A 23659-nucleotide genomic window follows, 5' to 3' on the forward strand; every position below is an offset into this window, starting at 1 on the left:
GGGGTCAGGTCCATGGGCCCAAGCTCAGAGACTGGGAGACCCCAGCAGCATTAGCTGAAGCAGGTCTCTGGTCATGGACAGCAGTATGGCTTCCAATCGGGTTTAGGCAACGGGAGAGGCAGAGGCAGGTGTACTGAATGAAGATTGGCTGTTTATAAAGAATGGCGAGCGAGACTGGAGGAGATCCAGGGGTAACTGCACAGATTAGAAAGTGGCTAATGCAAAGTGGCAAAAAGCACAAAGTGCAAGTCCAGACATGGTACTCGAAGGAATGTGGACAAGAGGTAAGATTAGATGGCAAAGAACTCAACCTTCGCTCAAAAACAAGCTATGGTGTTGTCACTGGTTTACTACCACAGTCTTGGGTGGAACTATTTTGTTGTCTGGGGTGGTGCCCTGTTTGAGGTGAATAGGTATTTGTTCTCATGACCTCAGGAAGTCACACAACTGTCACGGTCACTCTGTGTTCACTTGATACGTACTTATTTGCAGGTATCAGAACAATGTAGGCTTTTCAACACTTCACCCTAGGTCCCCATAAGAATAGGCATGTGAAGTTTTAGATTCTGGTCTATAAAAATGGGCAATCTCGCCGGGCGGTGGTGGCGCACGCCTTTAATCCCACCACTTGGGAGGCAGAGCCAGGTGGATCTCTGTGAGTTAGAGACCAGCCTGGTCTCCCAAGTGAGTTCCAGGAAAGGCGCAAAACTACACAAAGAAACCCTGTCTCGAAAAAAACCAAAAAGGGCAATCTCAAGATACCACGTTTCTTCATAAACTAAAGTTGAATAAACAGAGTTCTTATTCTCCTGAAGTAGGGAAATTTGTCATTTTCATAGTAAAATCAATAAATTAGTTTTTTTAAAATTCATTGAGAAGCTTGATGAAATCATTTATTTCAGTAGAATAAAACAATCAGCAGCATGGAAACGTAAAGTGCTACATAAATTCCCCACATACAGAAGATTTGGAAGGCTCATGGGCTTAGACTGCTACAAGCAAAACAGGCATATTTTTCAAGCATGCTATTTTAACTACCTTGATGTGTAGTCATATGCTATGCTGGTCAGTGAAGAAGCCTTAAGTTCTGAAATCTGAGAACTGGGGAAATGGGAATCCTAAGACTTTACCTACCAGCTTCTACATGGTTTGGGCCTTAAGCTGGAACTAAAGGGCTAAACCGAGGCTTTAATGACAGAGGCCCGCCCTTCAGTGAGCTCACTGACTCCAAGGTAGAGGTGGAAGAACAATTTTTAGATAGCGATGAGGGAAAAAAGCACAATGTACCACTTTGATGTGTGCATCAAGTGCTAAAAAGAAATGCCAACACACATGAGGAGGTAGCTAGTTAGCAACAGGGAGGGGAGAACGGATGAAATCACAGAGCAACTTCAGTGCTTAGCACAGGCGCCCCCAGAAGATGCAGCAAGATCACAGAGCTCCCAAGGCTGCCAGTCTGACTGGGAGGAAGACCGCTCTAGTGCATGAGCCATTTCAGCACAGGGTGATGGTGCAGGCTTTCTCTCCTACGTGGGAAGGCCATCCAGGCTTCCAGTGGGTCACTGGCTTCTCTCTAGGAGACCACTGACCCAATGTTTCTCAAATCTGGTATTATAAACTAAGACCTCAGAATATATTTTTTCATGGCAAGAAAATTAAAAAATTGGTAACCTATAGTCTTCCTGACATGAGGTCATCACAAAGTTCCTGGGCTTTTTAGACTTTACCAATTTCATATACAGACATAAACAATTTGAAGAACTATAAAATGCTAATCTATTAAACTTTAAATCTATTTAAATGTCAAGATTAGATTATAACATACAGTAACTTTTTAAATTTTAGGTGTTGACACAACAACAAAAACTGGCTACCAAATAAAAATAGAAATTATGTTCAATGGTTAACAGACCCCAAATCACATAATAGGACTGAAGATTCAACTCACCTTTAAAATGATTTTGTGAGCTGTTTTTATCTTGCCCATAATTGTATTTAGTTAAAACCACATAAAGACTTTACAGCTACCCTCCCACACATACTTAAAATAAGTATGAGCTAACTAACCTTTGTGGACTGACCTAGAACCCAAATACCATTTATATTCAGTTGTCTAAAAAAAAAAAAAAAAAAAAAAAAAAAAGCTTATAAATGGGCTTTGAGAGCATGATATATTTAAAAGCTGGGGACTGCCTATATTTTCCAGTTAAATCATTAATACAGGACCCTCAAGAGATCCCTCAAGGTTGCTGAAAGAACATGCTGCTGGCAGTATTGCCTCAAGTGGTCTCACTAGGCACTGTGAATTAGATGTCAGCAAAATTAGATGTCAGCATCTGGGGGGCTGGCTGGCACTAAGGGACATATAAACTTTTCCACTGAAATCTTTCTTGGCTTTGATTAGTGAACAATTCTAAATAAAAGTTGGTTTGTTTTTAATCTCTCATAGGCCCTGAGTTTTTCTATTAAAATTTGAATATTATGCATATTCCTAGAATAATTAAAAGCTATAGTGATTACAGAGCTGGGCATATAATATAATTCAAACCATGTACAAATAAAAGCAGAGCAAATATTCAAACTTTATGATCTTCTCACCTAACTTGTGAAAGAAAATATCAAACTATTTCTTGGCATGGACCCTTTCTTCCATATGAGAGGGTTATAAAGGCCTGTTTTCTTTTAATTTGTGTGCATATTAGAAGTGATAACAACATATCAAAGTGGCTACAAAGTCTTTTCTCTTCAAGTAATATCCAAAAACAAAAATATAACAAAGATCTTCATAAATGTCTGAAATAAAATTATTCTCACCGAACAAAGTCTCACATACAAAGATCACAGAATGGGCAATCCCAGTCTCTCCTAAAAATGACACTTTCCAAGAAGCTGATGAGCAATGTGCCCTCCCTCTGCCACTCTTTATTCCCCCTCATTCTACAGAGCTAGAGACAGTACTCAGTGAGTGACTGAGTAATACTCAGTAATACTCCAGATGTACAAACACCACCTTTTACCTCAAACTCCAAAGGACTACATAGAAAAGCGTTGCAAATCTATGAAAAGCAGCGCGGGTGTGAGCAACCACAATAAGTTACTTGTTTTGAAGTAGATTAAATAGTAAGACAAGGAACTGTGGCTTCCAGTCCCTTAATCTAAGCAACAAACTGTTGGACCACAGCCTGAATGTCTGCCTATAGCACAATGAATTTATAACGATAAAAAAGGAATGAAGGGTAAATACAAAATAATCTTTTTGTAAACAATCCTTAGGTTATACCCAATGCAGAATGTTTAATGAAGCAACTGAGTCTCAGCTCTTAAGTCACAAACCAGCATTATAACTCAAAGTCAAATATGTACTCATTGGCCAGATATATCCGTCGGAATATAAGAGCTGCCAATGCCAAAGTCAGGATGACGATGAGCATGGCAGACCCGCCGTGCTCAGTGTGGTTGGCTCTAGGTGGCTGGCCTTGGATCATGTCGGGGGAAGTAGAAGACCTTCTCTGACTCTGCTGCTGGGCCCGGCGCTGTCGAGGGCTCATGGAGGTATTCTTAGGAGCCGGTTGGGTAGGTTGTGGCAAGGGTGCTCCAGATGGATTCTGGGCTCCATACTAGGAAACAATAAGAAAAATCTGTTTGAAATTGGCAAAATAAAATAAAATAAACCACATTTTGTATATGTATATGTACTCATTAACAGTTTAAGAATATGTAGAGTATTAAATATGACTAAGGTCAATCTACCAAGAACCATGTAAACACTGAGACTAGGAAGCAACCCTGATGAATAAGCCAGAAACATGAGCTATCGTGAGCACTCATGAGGTGGAGGAGCCCATTTATCAGCAGACACAGGCACTGCTGCTGTTTCTCCCCAGATGGCTGACGCAACAGTAGTTTCTGCCAAGCATCTGGTCACTGCTCTTCTTTCCCAAGATCTGAGGAGAGAAGCAGGTTCTCCACTTTCAACTTAAAAAACTACCCATTACAAATAGTAGAAAGAATGCAACTCCAAGCTGTCCACCTTTGGTGAACCTGACTTCTTCAGTATAACCTTACCTACCATGTCGACATACTTCCATCAACCATAGTAAGGAAGTAATTTTAAACCACAAATTTTCATATTGCTATTGTGAAAATGTGCTTGTTTTCAAACTCAGCTTGTCCTTTCCCATAATCCCAGACAAGTGAGCTAAACACAAGTCTAAAAGTATCTAGTTTATGTTGTCAAGAGTGCCCTGGGTATGTGAGTGCCACAGTGTGCTCAACTTTGTACATGGCTGTTCCCCCAAAGCACGGGGTGGTGGCGTCTTCTGGTTACCTCAAGGAATGCTCAGTCAGGAGACAATCATAATGTGACACAGGGTTTCAAAATCTTAAGTTTGCCTTGGAGATAATAAAACTGGCAACAGCACACTCAAAGAAGCCACACAATGTATGGACTACGCTCAGACTCATTAACCTGCCTCGACTGCATCAATGGCTTTTAATGCTTCCACCGAGAGTGGTGTTACCACTAGAACATACTCATCTTTTCAGACAAGAAACAAGAATGGTTTACTCAGAAGAATATGGATTAAATATAAGATATTTCAAATACTTTCCAACAGAGAAAACACAAACACTTAAAAGAATCAAATAATATAACCCAAATTCTTCTTTAATCATTGAGAGTGTAAGCTTTGTGCTGGCAACAGCTTTAAACACGAGGAGGAAACCACTGGTCTGAGTTACTTACAGAATTTCTATTTGAGCTGGGCGGTGGTGGCGCACGCTTTTAATCCCAGCACTCAGGAGGCAGAGGCAGGTGAATCTCTGTGAGTTCGAGGCCAGCCTGGTCTACAGAGTGAGTTCCAGGACAGGCTCCAAACGCTACACAGAGAAACCCTGTCTCGAAAAAAAAATTTCCACATTACAAGATGTTAGTTGGGTTTGGTAGTTCCCACCTGTAACAGCAGCACTCGAGAGTGAAGATAGGAAGATGATAATAAACTCAAGGCCAACCTGTGCTACACACCAAGAAAGACCCCATCTCAAAATACAAAGGTGTGAGGATAATGGCAGAGCGCTTTCCCAGCATCCACAAAAACCTGAGTTTGATCCCTAGCATAGGAATAAAGCTTAGATAATCTGAAATTCTTAAAATTATTCTTTGGCGTTTCTTAATGTAGTTAACACATAACACAGAGTTAAAAAGAAAGTACTGGTGAGTTGAGTTTAAAGTAGTACCAATGCTGAGTTAAGAGCTGCAACTTAGACTTGTACAATCTAGGATTCCAAGAGACAATCTGCCCACTGAAGAGTGCAGACACATAAAACCCAATGTTGTATGGTGACATGTCATCACAAACGCCATGCAGCAAGTGAACCAACATTCACTGAGTGAACTGAGTTACAGCAGCCAGCACAGGAACACTACAGTCTAACTTCTGCATCCTCTGATGCTCAGCCAAGAGCATCAGTGTACTCAGTAGATCCAGGGACTACGGCTTAAAGAGAACACACAGCTGGTAACCAGCTGGCCTTGACCACGGGATCCTCTGGCCTCCGCCTCCCCCAGTGCTAAGACTGTAGGCATGCACCACCATACCTAGCGAGGAAACAGGTTCTTCCCTTTCTTTTTTTTTTTCTCTTGAGACAGGGTTTCTCTCTTTTTTTTGTTTGTTTTTTGTTTTTTGGAGACACGGTTTCTCTGTGAGTTTTGGTGCCTGTCCTGGATCTCGCTCTGTAGACCAGGCTGGCCTTGAACTCACAGAGATCTGCCTGGCTCTGCCTCCCAAGTGCTGGGATTAAAGGCATGCGCCACCACTGGATGGTGAGGAACAGGTTCTTGGGGAAAAACATGATGACAATATTACTATAGCCTAACGGATTGGCTCATACTACAGCTTTTACTGAGTATATGATTTTTTTTCTTAGTTTGAAACTAACAAAGCAATGAGCCTTTATTAGTTCCAGTCTGGCTTTGCCTAGTAGACATGTGTTCCTAAGCCAGCTGTTTAGCCTAGGCCTCAGCTCCGTCATCTGTACAATGACAATAATATCCAATTCAGCAGTTGTGAGGATTAAATGGATTAATGATATAAAGTGCTTATGATACATAATTACTTATTAAATGTTAATCATTACTAATATCGTTACTATTAACATATCCTATTGAAAGCATTCAGATTTAGGTTCAAAAATAGGTTGTGAATTTACTTAGGATAGTTCTTAGCCTCCTTATTAGTATGATTAATACATTTAGAGAACAATCCTTAGAACATGCGTGTAATCTCAGCACTTGGAGGCTGAGGCAGAAAGATAGGTAAAACTATTTCATCCAAACAACCCCATTTAACAAAAAAAAACTAAAGTCCAGAAAGATTCATTCAAAACAACATAATTAGTGGGGCAGCTGGGCTAAAATCCTACTATTAGGAAAAATAGTTTTCAGTATTTGATCTAGAAGCATCTTACCTTACTCCAAACAATAGTGTAGGTTTGTGTGCATGGAGGGCAGGTGTGTGTGTATGTGGTGTTTGTATGTGGAGTGTGTAAGGAGGGTGTTTGTGTATGTGTATTTGTGTGTGTGGGGGGGGGGGGTGTAGTATATGTGTGTCATATGATTTGTGTGGTGCGTGGGTGTGTATTAAAGGATAAGAGCCATACCGATGTGCCGGCTGTAGCACCCTGGAATGCTGTAGGTAAATCGTCTTGTGACTCATTTAGTGAAAAAGAGTGGTTTACGTCTGATTCAGCGATAGTCTTTCCAGATGAATTCACTTCGGCCTATAAATAAGATACAGCCAAGAGCAGTGTTATAAGAAGAAATGAATGTTTAGCAGTTCAACTAATTAGCAATTAAATCTCCTAGATTTCCCCTCATTGCTCCTTTCATATGTACTGCTTTCCCTCTTACTGGCTTGCCTCCCTCAGCCTTGATGAGGGTTTGTGCCGAGTCTCACTGTATCTGATTATGACATGTTCAGTTGATATTCCTGAGAGCCCTGCCCTTTTCTGAAGGGAAATGGAGGAGGAATGGATCTGGGGAGAGCAGGGGTTTGGGGAAGGACTGGGAGGAGTGGAGGGAAGGGAAACTGTGGTCAGGATGTAACGGATAAGAGGATAGCCGGGCGGTGGTGGTGCACACCTTTAATCCCAGCACTCTGGAGGCACAGGCAGGTGGATCCCTGTGAGTTTGAGGCCAGCCCGGTCTACAGAGTGAGTCCCAGGTGACAGCCAAGGCTACACAGAGAAAGAAAGAAAGGAAGGGCAGGAAGGAAGGAGGAAGGGAGGGAAAGAGAACTAGAATGTAGTAAGCACTAGGGGTAGTTCTAAATGCAACTATAATCCATGTGGTCTATGTATTAATTAGCATATCCTGACAAAGTCCGACAGGGAGGTACTATTACTATTTATAGGTGTAAAGGGGACACATGACGGTAAAGTACTATATCTGACATGTCAGCCAGTAAACAGAAAAGCTGAGATCTGAATGCAGTCTATACACTAGTCTAGCTTTAACTGCTATGCCCAAATACCTGCATGAGTATAGCTTATACGTTTTGTAGTAAGAAAACATTATTTCTGAAATCTCATGTCAACACAACTGTATTACTTTCCTTTCTTATCTAGAATTCAGCAGTAAACAAAAAGGCTACATAAATGGATCTGTTCCGAAGTTTATAGTACCTTAAAACTAATTTGTCTCGCCAGTTCTTTGGCTTCTTGGTCAGCCTGGCTTGAATCACTTCCAGAGTTTAAAGGCAACAGGACATCCTTCATGGCAGAGCCACAGCCTTCACAACAGAAATCTTGTGATCTGGTAGGAAACAATGTTCTTCAGTGAGCACAAATCAAACAGTTGAGTACTAATTCTCTTTTGTTAAGATATTCAAATTGCGCTGGAGGGGTGGCTCGCACTTAAGAACACCGAGTGCTCTTCCAGAGGACCAGGGTTCCATCTCAGCACTCACATGGCAGCTCACATCCACCTGTAACTAGAGTTCCAGGGGACCCAACGCCCTCTCTGGTCTTCACAGGTGCTACACACACATGATGCACAGACATATATGCATGCAGGCAAGATACCCATTAACATAAAACAAAAATAAATAAATCTTTAAAAAAAATTGTAAAGATATTCAAATATGGAAAAACTAAAAGAAAAGAACACTTAACAACGTCATAATACAGTCACCTATAGGCTGTAGGACAAGGCAGCAACTCAGGTCTGAGGCAAGTATATGTGTTCATTAAAAACCTGCTTAGGTTTCATTTTTAAAAAATAAGTTATCTGTGCCGGGGTGTGGTGGCGCATGCCTTTAGTCCCAGCACTTGGGAGGCAGAGCCAGGCAGATCTCTGTGAGTTCAAGGCCAGCCTGGTCTACAGAGTGAGATCCAGGACAGGTACCAAAACTACACAGAGAAACCCTGTCTCAAAAAACAACAACAAAAAAGTTATCTGAAGAAAGATAAGCTTCAGATCTACATAAACTGTCTATCATACTCTATGATACTATCCTAAAGAACACAGATCATGAGCCTATTCAAAGTCTGTGAAAAGGTCTAATATAAAACTCCAATTATCTCTTAGTAAAAACATATACAACAAGAAAGAAGCCAATTAAAAATAGAATTTATGAGCTGGGTGGTGGTAGCATATGCCTTTAATTCCAGCACTCGGAAGGCAGAGGCAGGCAGATCTCTATGAGTTCAAGGCCAGCTTGGTCTACAGAGCAAGTTCTGGGACAGCCAAGGGCTACACAGAGAAACCATGTGTCAAAAAAAAAAAAAAAAAATATGCTGAGCTTGGTGACACACACCTGTAATCCCAGAACTCTGAGTTCAAAGCCAGCCTGGTCTACATAATGAGTTCCAGAACAGCTAGAAAGGAAATGGTACTTTGAATTGAATGAATTATTATGATTATATAGATAAAAATATACCAAAAAAAAAACCTAAGAGAGAGCAATATCACCATATCACTGTCTAATAAAATTTTCCGTTATTTTAGCCCAGATCATTTATTAGATATCTACTATAAGCTATATAAGTTGCTACAAAGATACAGTGGGTTCCATTCCAACCCCGGGGAGTTGATCTTACAGACAGCTACAAATAAATAATGACTCTGGCTCTTTCTACCTGTGATGCCAACCAAAGTGGGACAAAGGGCCAGTAATGCCTTCCAGGAGATATGTCTCCCACCGGAGTAAACCAAATCTTAGTAGAATGTTATCAATTACTTTAATTTTTAATTATTATTATATTTATGTATATGGGTGTTTTGCCTGCATGCATGTCTGTGCACCAATGTGTTCCTGTGCCCACAGAGAGCAGAAAAGGAAGGTAATTGGCTCCTGTGGGGCTGGAGTTACAGACCATTATGAGCCATAATGTGAGTCCTCTGGAAGAGCAGCCAGTGCTAACCACTGAACCATCTCTCCAGCCCATCAACTACTTTTATAAGAATGAACTAGTTGGGCTGGTAATACAACTTAGTGGACGAGTACCTGCCTGACATGAAGTGAACCCTGGGACTGATCTATAATACTATAAAAAATATCATGAGATTGATTTTTTTTTTTTTTTTTTTTTGGGTTTTTCGAGACAGGGTTTCTCTGTGTAGCTTTGCGCCTTTCCTGGAACTCGCTTTGGAGACCAGGCTGGCCTCGAACTCACAGAGATCCGCCTGGCTCTGCCTCCCGAGTGCTGGGATTAAAGGCGTGCGCCACCACCGCCCGGCCATGAGATTAATTTTTATATTCTGATCACTCCAAGGAAATTTGCAGAACTGGATTTTTACAATGCTAAGATTGGATCCTTAACCACTAATACCACTCAGCCCTAACACGGAACTTACTTTTTGGCAAGCGCTCTTCTCTCCTCGGGTGTGTAATCTAGAGAACCTATGGCTCCCTCTCCTTTAGTTGGCATAAAACCAATGATGGCCAGCAATGCTGTCCTTACTGAAACAGAAAATGAACATCAATTCAGTGAAAGGGGTAGGAGCTGGGTTGAGGTAAGAGGTGGGTTGGGGTTGGAGCTGGGGTAGGAACTGGGTTGGGGTAGGAGCTGGGTTGGGGTAGGAGCTGGGTTGGGATAGGAGGTGAGTTGGGGTAGGAACTGGGTTGGGATAGGAGGTGAGCTGGGGTAGGAGCTGGGGTAGGAGCTGGGTTGGGGTAGGAGGTGAGTTGGGGTAGGAGCTGAGGTAGGAACCAGCTCAGTAGTGTAAGCACAGGGACCCAGGCTTGGTCTCCAGCACCCATGCTCCCTGTGATTGTTTTAAGAAATAAAAAAGAGCAGGTAGACACAGCAGGGCACACTCTAACTGGTTCTAGGGGAGCAGAGACAGGGGGCTCCTTGGGGCTTGCTTGGTCAGCAAGTTTGACAAAATGTGCAAGCTCCGGGTTCAGAGAGACCTTGCCTCAAAAAATAGGGTAGAAGAGAATTACGGAAGACACCCCACAACAACTGCTGGCCTCCATACACATCTGCACACAATAAAAATTTTAAAGGGAACTAGATTTACTTGGAAAAAAAAAAAGATCTGAAGGTTTCAGAAAATCCAAGTGAGAGATTATTAAAGTACTGTACTAACCTAGACATGGAAAAGTATTTTTATTAATTTTCCAATGGTATCACATATTATCCAAAACATCTTTACTCTCAAAAGTGTATTATAATTCATTATTATGAACTGAATACAATGATGGAAGCGTATATTCACTAATACTCACTGCTCCATGAAGGCTGCCAGGTTTCAGGATGATGCCCTGAGATGCTCAGGCAGATCTTCTTGCCTACTTCAAATCGTCCATTAGCCTTAGAAAGAAAGAACACATTTTAAAAACTGCAAAAGTCTATCTAATGCCTTCTGCTTTCCAAGAATAAATAGATATATTTATATGTGAATAATAATTTTAAAGATAATATTTAAGAGAACTGAACTCTAATAAAGAGACACAGTTTTTTGTCCTCTTATAGACATACAAAAATATTTGTTAAATGCTGAATAAAAAATAAAGAGTGTTTTTTAGAGAGTGTATTAGCACCTTTCTGAGACTGAGCAGCATGATTGGAGTTTAAATAATTAGCATGTAAAGATTTACTGAAGCTATGCCCTGTGCCTACTACAGACCTAGGTTTTCATAAAGAGAAGACACGTAAGAGGTAAGAGGCCAAAGTCACTTGACTAATTGGAGAGGAGACTTTGAGACAGGAGCAGTTTTTCAGAAGGTTGATGCCATTTAATTAGATACAATGTGGTCAAGAAGAGCAGAGACCATGAATTACTACGAGTCACAGGAATGTAGTAAGAATTCACATGAATATGGTAAAGCTACACCTGGAAGAATCAGGGAATTCTTCCATAGGAACCCAAATCTCAAGGAGTATTTGGTGTTATTCGGCTTTTAATGTATCAGCTGTTTCCTGCTATGAATTTCTTGTGCGCTCTCATACCTTCCCCAGGAACGTCTAACAGTATATTTTATCTGATATACTTCTCTAGCATCCAAAGCCAAAAGCAGAAAGAACAAAGCATTTTTTAGACCAATTGCTGAGTCTCCTGAATTAATGTAAACACCCTTAAGGAGACACTGCCTGTCTCCCAGGTCTAGGAGACAGGTGAATTTAGGTGCATAGCTTTGTTTCTTAAGCAAATAAAGCTCAGACCCTCCTTCCTCTTAAAGCCCAAGCAGCATTCCAGAGTAACTAACTCAGAAAAGGGCTTTCTGCATACCAGGTGCAGTGCAGCTATGAGGCAGGTTTCCTAGCTCCCAGCAGAGTTACCCGGCCCTGCCAGTACACGGCAACATAGAAATAGAGAGGCAGTTACATTTTAGTGACTCACAGACTCTTTTACCTACCCACCTGTAAGATTGTAGTTTGAACACATTTATGATAGACTCGTAACATTTCACCTAACCACTTATAAGAATATATTTTGAGCACATAAATTCCCTTTCAGATTTGAAATTCCAGGCCTTATCTGACCCCATCTCCTCCATTCACTCCCCTTTTGGGTTGCAAATGAAGCTGACTCACTGCTCTTGTGGGGACCTTGGAAGCCTTACATTGTATTGTGAGAGTTACTGTTGGTGAGGGGGTAGACCAGTTCTGAACCAGAAGGAACCAAGATGGAGAAAAATGAAGATGAAGATGAGGATGAGGCAAAAAGAGCTTAGTCAGAACTAGGATAGGACAGGAGGAGAAGGGACAGGGAGGAGCTAAGCGTGAGAGCAGAACGGAAGCTGTGCAGACAGAATCTTATCGCAGAGGAATAAAGTGAATGGACTGTGGAACTCGGTGTACTTAAGAGTCATTCCCTCAGATTATTCTCGCTGTTGGTAGCATCTCTTCTGGACCCCTGGGAAAGAGACTGGGAGGGGGGTGGACCACAAAAGTTTCTGATAATGAACTGGTTTGGACATGGGTCTGACGGCTTGATAGGAAAGCTACCAATGACATCTAGCAGGAAGTTATTTCACACAGATAAAAAGCAGCAGCAATCCTGAGCAGGGGGAGCAGCCACAACACTGAGGAAGAAGGTGAGAAAGGAAAAGGCACTAAGGCAGAAGCAACACTGCACTGACCACTGAGGAGGGCAGGGCTGCTTTTCAGTGTGGTAAATCCAACTGATCCACTGGTTAACTACTGGTAAAGAGCTGTTGCCTACTGCGCATGCACATGCACACACATCCCCCATGTATACCAGCCCCTTTCTCCAGACTGCTTGTTTCTCCCAGCTCACTGAAATGAGTCCTGACACAGGAGCCTGGAGGGCTGCCCCGGCCTTCATGTCAACACCAACAATTAGCATAACAGCCAAAGCTTGTTGTGCAGCTTCTACAGGCCAGGAACTTAGGATGTAGCTGTATTTGCCATGAACAACATCCCATTAGACAGAAACAAAACTAAATTCCTAAGACAATACATAACCTACATGCGGTGATGTGGAAAGGGCTAGTCAGGACCCTGATCAGTGACCCTAAAACAAATGCCTTGTATTCTCCAGAGTACAGCTGCAGCTGCGCTAGTCTGCTGTCACGGATAACACCTCCTGTCACAGAGCGCTACCCTGTGAGTCAGATAAGAGGACTTAGATGGAACAGGATAAAGACTGAGAAGCCCTGGCAGTTCTCAGATAAGTAGAAAAAGAATGTTTCAACAGAGAACATTCCTGAAACTGGACTGCAATAGCCTACACAAGAGTAAAGTTATCAAAGAGAAAAACAGAGCAACAAAAAGGTCTGTGTGTGTGTGTGTGTGTGTGTGTGTGTGTGTGTGTGTTGCACTTTTCATGGTTAGGAGAGAATTAAACATGAGTGAGGGTAGGACAAACACACAAAGGTAGAAATTCTGAGATATAAACAGAAATAAAGTAACATTTATTAAGGTGTCCGTGGCAGGCCCCACTCTAAGAGCTATTACAGGATGCTGATCTTTCATTTCCATGTCAGATCAGTGAGACAGATATTATAGTTCGTTGCAAATACGAAGAAACTTATGAAGATGATGTGAGATGGATAGAAAATTGGAGAGGCTGTGACTCTGAGCTGTACTCACAGTAGCACCACACGCAGCATGCCTAGCACTCCTCACACATTAATTCACTGACTCCTAACAACTGTGCTGTGACATTTACGCATTCACTAGTATCACCAGTACTTCATAGATGCCAGCTTCCTCGGAATTATTCTGAGGAAAAAATCTGCACTTCTATGGCCCAGGCTCTGAAGGCAAAATTAGAACAATATTCTACTTTATTTCTTCTAAATATGCTGACTACATTTGCAGATGGCCGGAGAAGTTAATCTGCACGCACTGTCAAAACCAAGAGCTCTTACCGTTAGCAGAATAATGCTTGGTGGTTTCATGGGGTACTCAGGTGGGAGCACTATTCGTCCATGATAAACTCCTCCATCAAAATCGGAATCTGGGGGCCCTCTAACTGTGAAGTGCCATTCAAAAAGGTTATCCTAAACAAAAGCAAGAATCCACAGGATCAAGAACATTTAAACATTTTATCATTTTTATTAACAGTAACATTAAAAATGTCAGGCGAGGAGAATCAAACGCTTCCTAATAGTGCCAATAGTCTCTAAATGCTCAAAATGCCTCAAGTCATAAGTAAAAAGGTGTTATTTAATATAAATTTTTGCTTTATAAAAGTTAAAATATTTTTAAATCAAATATTTAATTTGATCTAAAATTTAAATTTAAAAATTAAAAATTTCTAAGTCCAATTATATATTCATAAGTAAGATTTATTTAATTAAATTGGAAATTAATGCCTCAAAAATATCAATTAGTGGAAATCGTCAAATCATTAGTATAAATTTGTCTTAACAAATCTTTAAAAAGTATTCTTCATTATGTATAACTGGTTAGTAATATTAACAGACCGGCTATACGTCATTATACAGTTACCAAGTTACTTTCCAAATTGCAAAGTTCTTACCCATCATATTATGTCCTGTCTATTAGCACGAAAACCTGACTATGCACAGTCAGCATCGTCCTTTCACAGACAGAGACAGAGGTAGAGATGCTTGTGTCAAAAGCCTAGGGTAGCTGCAGAGAGACAGTGCAGTGTGATGGGTTCTTTCTACTCCCCTCCCTCCACACTAAACCCTAAGTTAGCATCTGAAATGCACTCACAGAGTCCCTGGGTCAGGTTGCCTAAGGAGCCTGACGAAAGGCTAACAAAACACTCACACAACAGAATAAAGCAGATCAATAAATAAGCGAAACACATCAACAACTCAAAGCAATGGAAATGTAGTTCTGAGTCGTCTTAGACACTGAGTCCTGCAGTACTCTGGACAGAGACAGACACTAACCTCCAGAGGCTGAGCGTGGTAATGATCTGTTGGATCTTTCAATTCCGCTGCTTCTTTCATCAATCGCTTAACAGCTGAAAGGAAATCCATCAAATGGAGATATTTAAAACATGCTTTTCCAAGTCATCAGCACAGGCTAGTAAAAACCTTTCTAGCCAGGTGTGGTGGTGCACGCCTTTAATCCCAGCACTCAGGTGGCAGAGGCACGTGATCTCTGTGAGTTCGAGGCCAGCCTGGTCTACAGAGAGCAGACAGAAGAAAACAGAGGTCAGGTATCTGCCCTTGAAAGAAAATCAGGTAGTTTAAAAGCAAACAAATAGAAAGCAGATAGCTCTACAAATGGGTAGGAACAGGTAGAGGAGATAAAGTGAACCACACAAAGGAGAAGTTAGAGTGTGGTAGAACAGGCTAACAGGAAGCAACTCCCACACAAGAACCAGACCAATCTGGTGCTGCTTTCCACACTATTTCATTTGTGTCTAGGATTTTTTAAATCTAGGCTTTAAAAAAAAAGTTCCTAGCCAGGAGTGATGGCACACACCTGTAACCCCTGAACTCAGGAGGTCAAGACAGGGAGATTTCAAGGTTGAGGCTAGCCTGGGCCACACAGCAAGACTGTTTCAAACAACAAAAACTACATTCTTGAGTCACTGTTCTACTTCATAATTGTTAAGATTCTTTTCCATCACCTACTCTGAAGTAAATCCTTATAGTCAGGAATTTATCCATTTATCAAATACTTCAGATACTTACTAGGAGCTAAATGGAACAGCTACAATCTTCAAACTCTGGGTCATCAAGGAGCTCAGAGTTGGAAGGCAGTCAGTATTAACACCATGAAAACATCTGTATTACAACATACACATTTGACACAACCTCTCCCTCCAAATTCTAGACACTCAACTTTGGTCATTTATCAGACACACCCTGTGGTGGTATTTTACTTGTACTGAAATGTGATTTTAATTGTATGTTAATAAATAAAGTTGCCTGGGGGTCAGAGCTATTAGAGCCATAGCAAGTGCGTGGCGGCGGTGGCGCACGCCTTTAAGGACCTGGAGGGCGGTACATTCAGGCAGTGACGAGGCAGTCACATGTTTGGATTTACAACCAATGAGAAGGCAGAACAGAAAGACTATAAAGACATACACACAGGAAGTAGGTCCCTTTCGGAGAGCTCTCTTGGCTGAAGAGGATCGCTGAATCAGGAAGGGTGAGACTCTTAGCTCTGACCTCTTGGCTTTCTTTTCTGAATCGGCTCTGTGTTTCTTATTTAATAAGACGGTTGGTTACATCTACATTTGGAAAGATGGCTACCACACAAAGAATCTAGATTATGTTCTCTTTGATATTCGTAACTAAAGAAAAACATTTGATTACAAAAGCTGTTGAGTTATGCCAAAATGTATATTTTAAAGATACCTTGACTTCAAAATTTGGATGTAAGGATATGTTGCTTTGGGAAGGAGGCTCTGCTTTTGTTTCCACAGAAAGCCAGAGGCTATGGATTTGTTCCAGATTAAGACACATCAGGTTTGACCAGCCAAGACCACCTGAAAGGTCTCCGATGACACCATGGCCCAGATGATCCAACATCCAGAACCGTTTCAAGGCAACTGGCTCAGATGATACACCCTCATGGACTACTCCATAACCCTAAAATATTCTTTGTGTCCCCATAAGATACAGCGCCCCCCTCCAACAGGAAGTAGTAAGAGAAGCTACGCCCAAATTTCCAAATATACCAAGCTGATTTTAGAGATGTGTAAAGGTTAAAACCTTCCTTTTTAAGAAAAGAAAAGGGGAAGTGCTGTGGGATGGTCTGTATGTCAAATGTGTTGCTGATTGGTCAATGAATAAATCACTGATTGGTCAGTGGCCAGACAGGAAGTATAGGTGGGATTAACAGAGGAGAATTGAGAGAACAGGAAGCTGGGTGAGGGAGACACTGCCAGCCGCCATCAGGACAAGGAAGATGTAAAGTACCAGTAAGCCACAAGCCACGTGGCAAGGTATAGATTAATAGAAATGGATTAATTTAAGCTGTAAGAACAGTTAGCAAGAAGCCTGCCACGGCCATACAGTTTGTAACCAATATAAGTCTCTGTGTTTACTTGGTCGGGTCTGAGAGGCTGTGGGACTGGCGGGTGAGAGAGATTTGTCCTGACTGTGGGCCAGTCAGGAAAACTCAAGCTACAACACCCCACCTTCTCTCTACTCCAGGCCTCCTTATTAGTGTCTGCTCAGGTTGCACACTGTTCTGACACCCATCACCATCTAGACTGGCTCCCACATATAAGCAATGCCTTTTGTTATTGCTGTCTTGTTTCATTTTGGTTTTATTTTCTGAGACAGGGTCTCACTATGCAGCCTTGGCTGGCCTGGAACTCACGTGATCCACTTGCCTCTGCTTCCTGAGCGCTGGGACTAAAGGCATGCATCACCATGCCTGGCCCTTAAGTAATTTCTTCAGGAAGGTCCACTTGATACTTACCTGTCCTTCCTCAGAGGTACTAGAGATTCTACCTGGGCAAATCAAAGTGTCTGAGACAGGATAGAGACTAGGCATCCTCTTTAAATGATCCTAACAGCCAGTCGTGTTGGTTGTCATGATACTGTACCTGCAGCACCTGTTTAACCCCGTCTTTTCTGCTAAGTATTGCAAGGCTCTACTTCACTGTGGCCTCCTCAGAGCTTAGAACAGAAAGTATACAAACTGATGAATGCAAACTGTTAAAGTTTCCATCGTTTCTCTTCCAAAGAATCTGGAACCGTGACTGGTAATGTTTTTTTTAATGAACTTGACAAGACAAAATTCTTTATTCAAAGAAAAGCTTAATGGTATGAAAAATAAACAATACATATCCGTTTTGGTTGAAAAGGTCAGTGTGCAAAGGCCTCCCACCTAGAGGTCCATGGAGAGGGGCTCAAGGCTGGTAGGATGATTCATCAGATCTCAGTTCAAGCCCCAGGACTTCTGTAAAAAGCTAGTGGCAGTGGCATGCATGTTTGTAAACTCAGCACCACTGTGGTAAGCCAAGGTGGAGAAAGAAGAGCAGCTGGAAGCTTGCAGCCAACTAGAGCACACAGCAGGAACAGGAACAAGGAAGAGTCCACAGCAACAAGGTGGAAGCCGATCTGACACAGGACCTCCACACATTCACCCTGGCACATGCACGCCTGCACACACAGTAATAATAATAATAATAATAATAATAATAATAATAGTAATAGTAATAATAATAATAATAGTAATGTCTTAGTTAGGGTTCCTACTGCTGCAATGAAACACCATAACTAAAAAGCAAGTTGGAGAGGAAAGGGTTTATTCAACTTACACTTCCACATTGCTGTTCATCACCAAATTAAGTCAGGACAAGAACTCAAGCAGGGCAGGATCCAAGAGGCAGGAGTTGATGCAGAGGCAATGGAGAAGTGCAGCTTGCTCAGCCCACCTTCTTATAGAACCCAGGACCAGCAGCCCAGAGATAGCACCACCCACCATGGGCTGGGCCCTCCCCAACTGATCACTAGTTAAGAAAATGTCTTACAGCTGGGTCTTAAGAAGACATATTCGCCGGGCGGTGGTGGCGCACGCCTTTAATCCCAGCACTCGGGAGGCAGAGGCAGGCGGATCTCTGTGAGTTCGAGGCCAGCCTGGGCTACCAAGTGAGTTCCAGGAAAGGCACAAAGCTACTCAGAGAAACCCTGTCTCGAAAAAACAAAAAAAACAAAAAAAAAAAAAAAAAAAAAAAAGAAGACATATTCTCAGCCGGGCAGTGGTGGTGCATGCCTTTAATCCCAGCACTAGGGAGGTAGAGCCAGGCGAATCTTTGTGAGTTCGAGTCCAGCCTGGTCTACAAAGTGAGATCCAGGACAGGCTCCAAAGCTACACAGAGAAACCCTGTCTCGAAAAAAGAAAAAAAGAAAAAAAAAAAAAGAAGAAGACATTCTCAATTGAGGCTTCTTCCTCTCTATGACTCTAGTTTGTGTCAAGTTGACACAAAATCAGCCAGTATAAATATAATAATTTTTAAGGAAAAGGACTGAAGTCTTCTTGTATTACTTTTCCTGTTGCTGTAATAAAACACCCTGACAAAAGTAATTTAAAGAAGCATTTATCCTTGCTCACAAGGTACAGTTCTTCATGGTAAGGAAATCATGCAGGCAGTTGGGAGCATCATTTAGGCTGGCTGGTTACACTACATCACAGTCAGGAAAGAGAGAAAGGAGTGCTAGAACTCAGCTCATGTTTCCTTTTTATATCAATCCAGAGCTCGATCATGGAATGGTGCCTCCACAGATAACGTTAACCTAATCTATATAATCCCTCACAGGAAATGCTCAGAGATCCACCTCCAAGGTATTCCAGATACTGTCAGGCTGACAACCCAGTATTATGGTTAGTTTCAACTGTCAATTTGATGAGATACAGAATCACCTGGGAGATAACGCTCTGGTTATGATCACGAGAGATTACCTTGATCTGATTATTGAAGTGGAAAGACTCACCTACTGTGGGATGGCACCATTCCCTAAGCTAGGACCCTGGACTCTGTGTGTGTGTGTAGTGGAAAGTGAGTTGAACATAAGCACTCATTACTCTCTTTCTGCAGTTTGACTTTAGAGGCCATGTGACTACAGCCTCAAGATCGTTCAGCCAAGACTTCTACACTACAATGACTGTGAGCCAAAAATAACCCAGTCTCCCCACAGCTGCTTTTGTCAGAGCATTTGATCCCAGCAACAGAAAGTAATCAAGACAGAAAGTAATCACCACATTCCTGCTGTAAAGCTACATAAAACATTATTCCTAAGGAATCTACGGAGTGTCAAGGTACACAGTGCCGCCGCCGCCGACTAGGGCCAGGTAACTGGCCTGCCCCCCCTGACAGCCCCTCTCTTGCTTCAAGCCCTGCTCCTCTCTCTTTGCAAGATTATCCCCTAGAGCTCTCTGACTGGGGGGGACGACATCAGTCACGAGAGGGAATGGCGGCTGCTTTCCTGCTCTTAAGTCTTACTTTTACGGAGGCATTTGGTCTCTCTGGACCAAGACTTTAGGCTCCATGGGCCCCAGCATTTGCCCTCTTCTTTGCCCAGCTGGTTCACTGAACTTACACTAAATCTGGAACCAAAAACATACAAATAAAGGGATCTTTTATAGGCCAGTGTCTTCCAAACATCAATTTCTCTTGGAAAGTCCCTATCTTAATACCATCAGTTCCCAAGACGTGGTAAATTTCAGGAGGCAGGTATATTAAAAATGTGAACCCTAAATGATGCTCCCAACTGCCTGTTCTCAGAAAGAAGGCATGTTAGAAAAAGTTTCAGAACTAATGTTTTTGCTTACAAAAACTCTGCAAAGGCATTTACTTTAAAAAAATGTCTGAAGATGTGCCAGAGAGATGCTCAGTAGGTAAAGGCACTTGTCACGGACATGACAAGCCTGACAACATGAGTTTGATTTCGGAGTCCCACAGGAGCGGGGAGAGAACTGATTCCAGTGAGATGTCCGCTGATCTCCTTGAGTGTCGTGGTGCCTACACACACAAAGACACACACTAAATACATAAATGCTAAAACATATAGAGCTGGAGAGATGGCTCAGCAGCTGGGAGCACTGGCTGCTCTTCTAAGGATCCAGATTTGATTCCCAGCACCCACATGGAGGATCATAATCCAGTTCCAGCCGGTCAACTCCCTCTTCTGGCCTCAATGGGCACCAGGCACACACACCGTGTAGACATATTCGGGCAAAATATTCCTACACATAAAATTAAAATAATTTAAAAAATTAAAACAAAATACACTTGAAGAATGTCTGAATGGAGAGAGAAAAAGACTAACTTCCTGCCTCCACAAGCTTATAGCAATTAGAAGACTTGAAAAAAATTACAAGGCAATGACATACTGACTGGGTATGAGCTAAGTTTAAGGACTACGTAGCCCACCTAAGGAAGCCGAGAAGGCTAAACCTTCTAGAAGCTTGAAGTAATAGGAATTTCAGATGGATTAAATGGAAAGCATTCCAAACAGAGGATCCAACGGGGATGGAGACATAACAACTGGAGAGAGGTTCAGGGGAAAATGCATACGAGCCTAAGAGGCTCAAGTCCTGACCGACCTCATCCAGCAAACTGCTGTTACTGCTGTAATATTGGGGTACTGCTGAAACACCGTCAACTTGAGAAGTGATTAAGTTTGTGTTTTAACGGACCTAGTGACAACAGTGACACCTTCCACCCCAAGGGGTAGAGGTCAAGGAGCTAACCGAGAAACTGAAGCTGCCTCCAGTGTTGAGCATATCTCAGCGACAGACTAGTTTTGTTTTTATAGCTCAAGAGACTTTTTCAGTCTGTGGGAAATCTGTGAAAATGTTCAATCACTACAGTTCTATGCATACAATTGAGATGGGTCTGAGTGGAGTGAGAAGTCTGACTAGCGTGAGGATTCAGTGACACCAACAGTATGAACAGGTTCCTGGTAGAAATAGGATACCTCTACAAGCTGAGCAAAGTTACCATCTACACAACACAACATTTAACCTTTAACTGTATTGTCTTCGCTTAAATTTCCCATCCATCTCTCTGAGATAACCCAACCCCAGCAGATAGGAAATGAGATGTTTAAATTACTTCTTTCCCATAGTCATTAATCTACAAATAACAAAGGTTGGAGAAGGAAACAAAGCAAGCATTATCACCAGGCTTCTCAACATTTTAACAAATACTACAGTTCATCTAATTCACCTTCTCTATTATATCAAAATCATCTATACCAACAGGAAAGATTTTTTAAAACTTTCTTTTTAGAATACCATCATCTTTGAGGAAACCAAAAAGAGGATGTAATTTATAAAGAGATACAAAAGTCAACTGAAGCTCCACGTACTTTGGAAATTTATTAACTCGCTATGTAGACCAGGCTGGACCTCACAAAGATCTGCCTACCTCTGCCTCCCAAATGCTGGAATTAAAGGCACATACCACCATACCCAGCTAGAAATGTATTAATTTCTAAAGTTGCTTAAATTTTATCATAACCTCGAGTACAATAACCTATCAAGACTGAGCAATTTGGGGCTGAAGAGATGGCTCAGAGGTTAAGGCTGCTTTTCCAGAGGTCCTGAGTTCAATTCTCAGCACCTACAAACCAGTTCAAAACTGTCTGTGGCTCCAGTTCCAGGGGATCTGATACCCCCATAAAGACATACATGCAAGCAAAACACCAATGCACATTTAAAAAATAAATCAATAAATAAAGAAATTATTTAAAAAAAAAAAAAAGATTGAGCAATTTCCTGACAATGTTTCTCGAGGCACTGTTCTCTGGACATTCGCCCAAGTACCTCACCTCTGCTGATTTAGAGCAACCAAGTGACTAAGGAGTACTGTACAACTTACCACACAGTTTTATTTTTAAAGTCCAACTAATTCAACCATTCTGGCATCAAAATGGGAAAGCTTAAGCATTTCTACTTTCTCTGACTCTTTTTAACTCTTCAGGTTTTAAGTGATGGGATGAAGATAGAGAATGTGGTCCCATTAAAATTCAGCCGTGTAAATGTCATTCTTGAACAGGCATATGGCCAAATTTTACAGGAATCCCCTAAAACATGACAGACTCTACATTCGGTCCTTAAGGACACTTGCTTGTCAGTATTCAAGCTGACAACATTCTGTTCAATCAAAATCCTTGGGCTTTTCATTTCTGAATTTCTTTTCTAATCAAAGATTCACAACATCCCATACGGATGTTAGACTTAAAAGTCCAAACTAAGAAGCAGTGTAGGAAAGAAAAAAAAAATCAGCAAGATTTCTAGTTCAAGGATCATCAATACCCTGGGGTTTATTATTCAGAGCTGAGAGTTTCTTTTCCGACAAATTATCAAGGTACATTTAGAATAAATACTATGTATAGAATCCAGTAATTCGTGTCACGCTTGCCTTACTATTAGACAACTGATAATGTCGGTTGTTTTTTTTTGTTTGTTTGTTTTTTGTTTTGCATTGTTTTTAATGCACCAGAAAATAACTGGAGGCCGGGACCCCCTGGGACATAAAATGAAGGAAAGAAATTCTCTGCGTGAATTCGGACATATTAGCAGTCCACCCCACAAATCATGGTTAGTTCTCAAGTACACAGCACAACTAGTTTAGTTACGGGACATTCGCTTTCTGTCTCTAATCCTATTCGCCTCCAAATACTGAAATGGGATATTTCAACGACAGATTCCTCCAACGTGAGTCAAACACCTAACAAAAGTTGGTCGGCAGCGACGGAGGGGGTACTACGGATGCGGCAGCCAGGGGACGTTCAGTCCGACCCGCTGACGTCGCCTTTACACCTGCCCTTAAGGGGCTTGGCTGTCACCAGCTCCCCTCCGCAGAGCCTGGGAAGGAGAGGCCAGGAGCTAAGGGGCGACAGCAGCTCTGGGGATCCGCAGCGGCCGCCCCGCTCTGCGGCCTGCACCCCGGGACCGGCAGCGGCCTCGCGTAAAGCGCGAACCCGGAGCAGCCGCGAGAGCCGGCGGACGCGAGCCGGCCGAGGCGCCGCTCCGGGGCTCCAGGGCCCCCGCCCGCCCGCCCGCCGCCCGCCCCAGCCCCGCTCACCCGGGCTCTTCAGGTTGTAGCGGGTCTCCATGGCGGGCCTCCCGCTGCCGCTCCCGTCGGCGCCGCGGCTGCCCGGGTCTCGCGCGGCGGCCGCGCCTGGCGAGGGCCTCCGCTGACACCGCCCAGTCCGGCCCGACCGCGGGCGAGGCGCGAGGCCGCGGGGTCCGCCTCCCTGAGGGCAGGCCGGGCGCCGGGGCGTCGCCGAGCCGG

At 42.5% G+C, this 23659-nt stretch overlaps 1 protein-coding gene across 1 annotated transcript; it reads right to left on the bottom strand.

The window, feature by feature from the left end:
- Positions 1 to 867: 867 nt before the first annotated feature.
- On the bottom strand, positions 868 to 23582 carry Ube2j1 (ubiquitin conjugating enzyme E2 J1). The gene is made up of 8 exons (XM_052716716.1): positions 23450 to 23582; positions 14838 to 14911; positions 13842 to 13973; positions 10731 to 10815; positions 9854 to 9959; positions 7681 to 7810; positions 6658 to 6777; positions 868 to 3617 (listed from the first exon to the last, which is right to left on the bottom strand). Exons 1-8 carry the CDS (start codon positions 23478 to 23480, stop codon positions 3339 to 3341), a joined length of 957 nt encoding a protein of 318 aa, XP_052572676.1. The 5' UTR covers positions 23481 to 23582; the 3' UTR covers positions 868 to 3338.
- Positions 23583 to 23659: the final 77 nt, after the last annotated feature.

This window comes from Peromyscus californicus, unplaced genomic scaffold, assembly GCF_007827085.1.
Source record: "Peromyscus californicus insignis strain IS unplaced genomic scaffold, ASM782708v3 Scaffold_5__1_contigs__length_169319896, whole genome shotgun sequence".
NCBI classification, from domain to species: domain Eukaryota; kingdom Metazoa; phylum Chordata; class Mammalia; order Rodentia; family Cricetidae; genus Peromyscus; species Peromyscus californicus.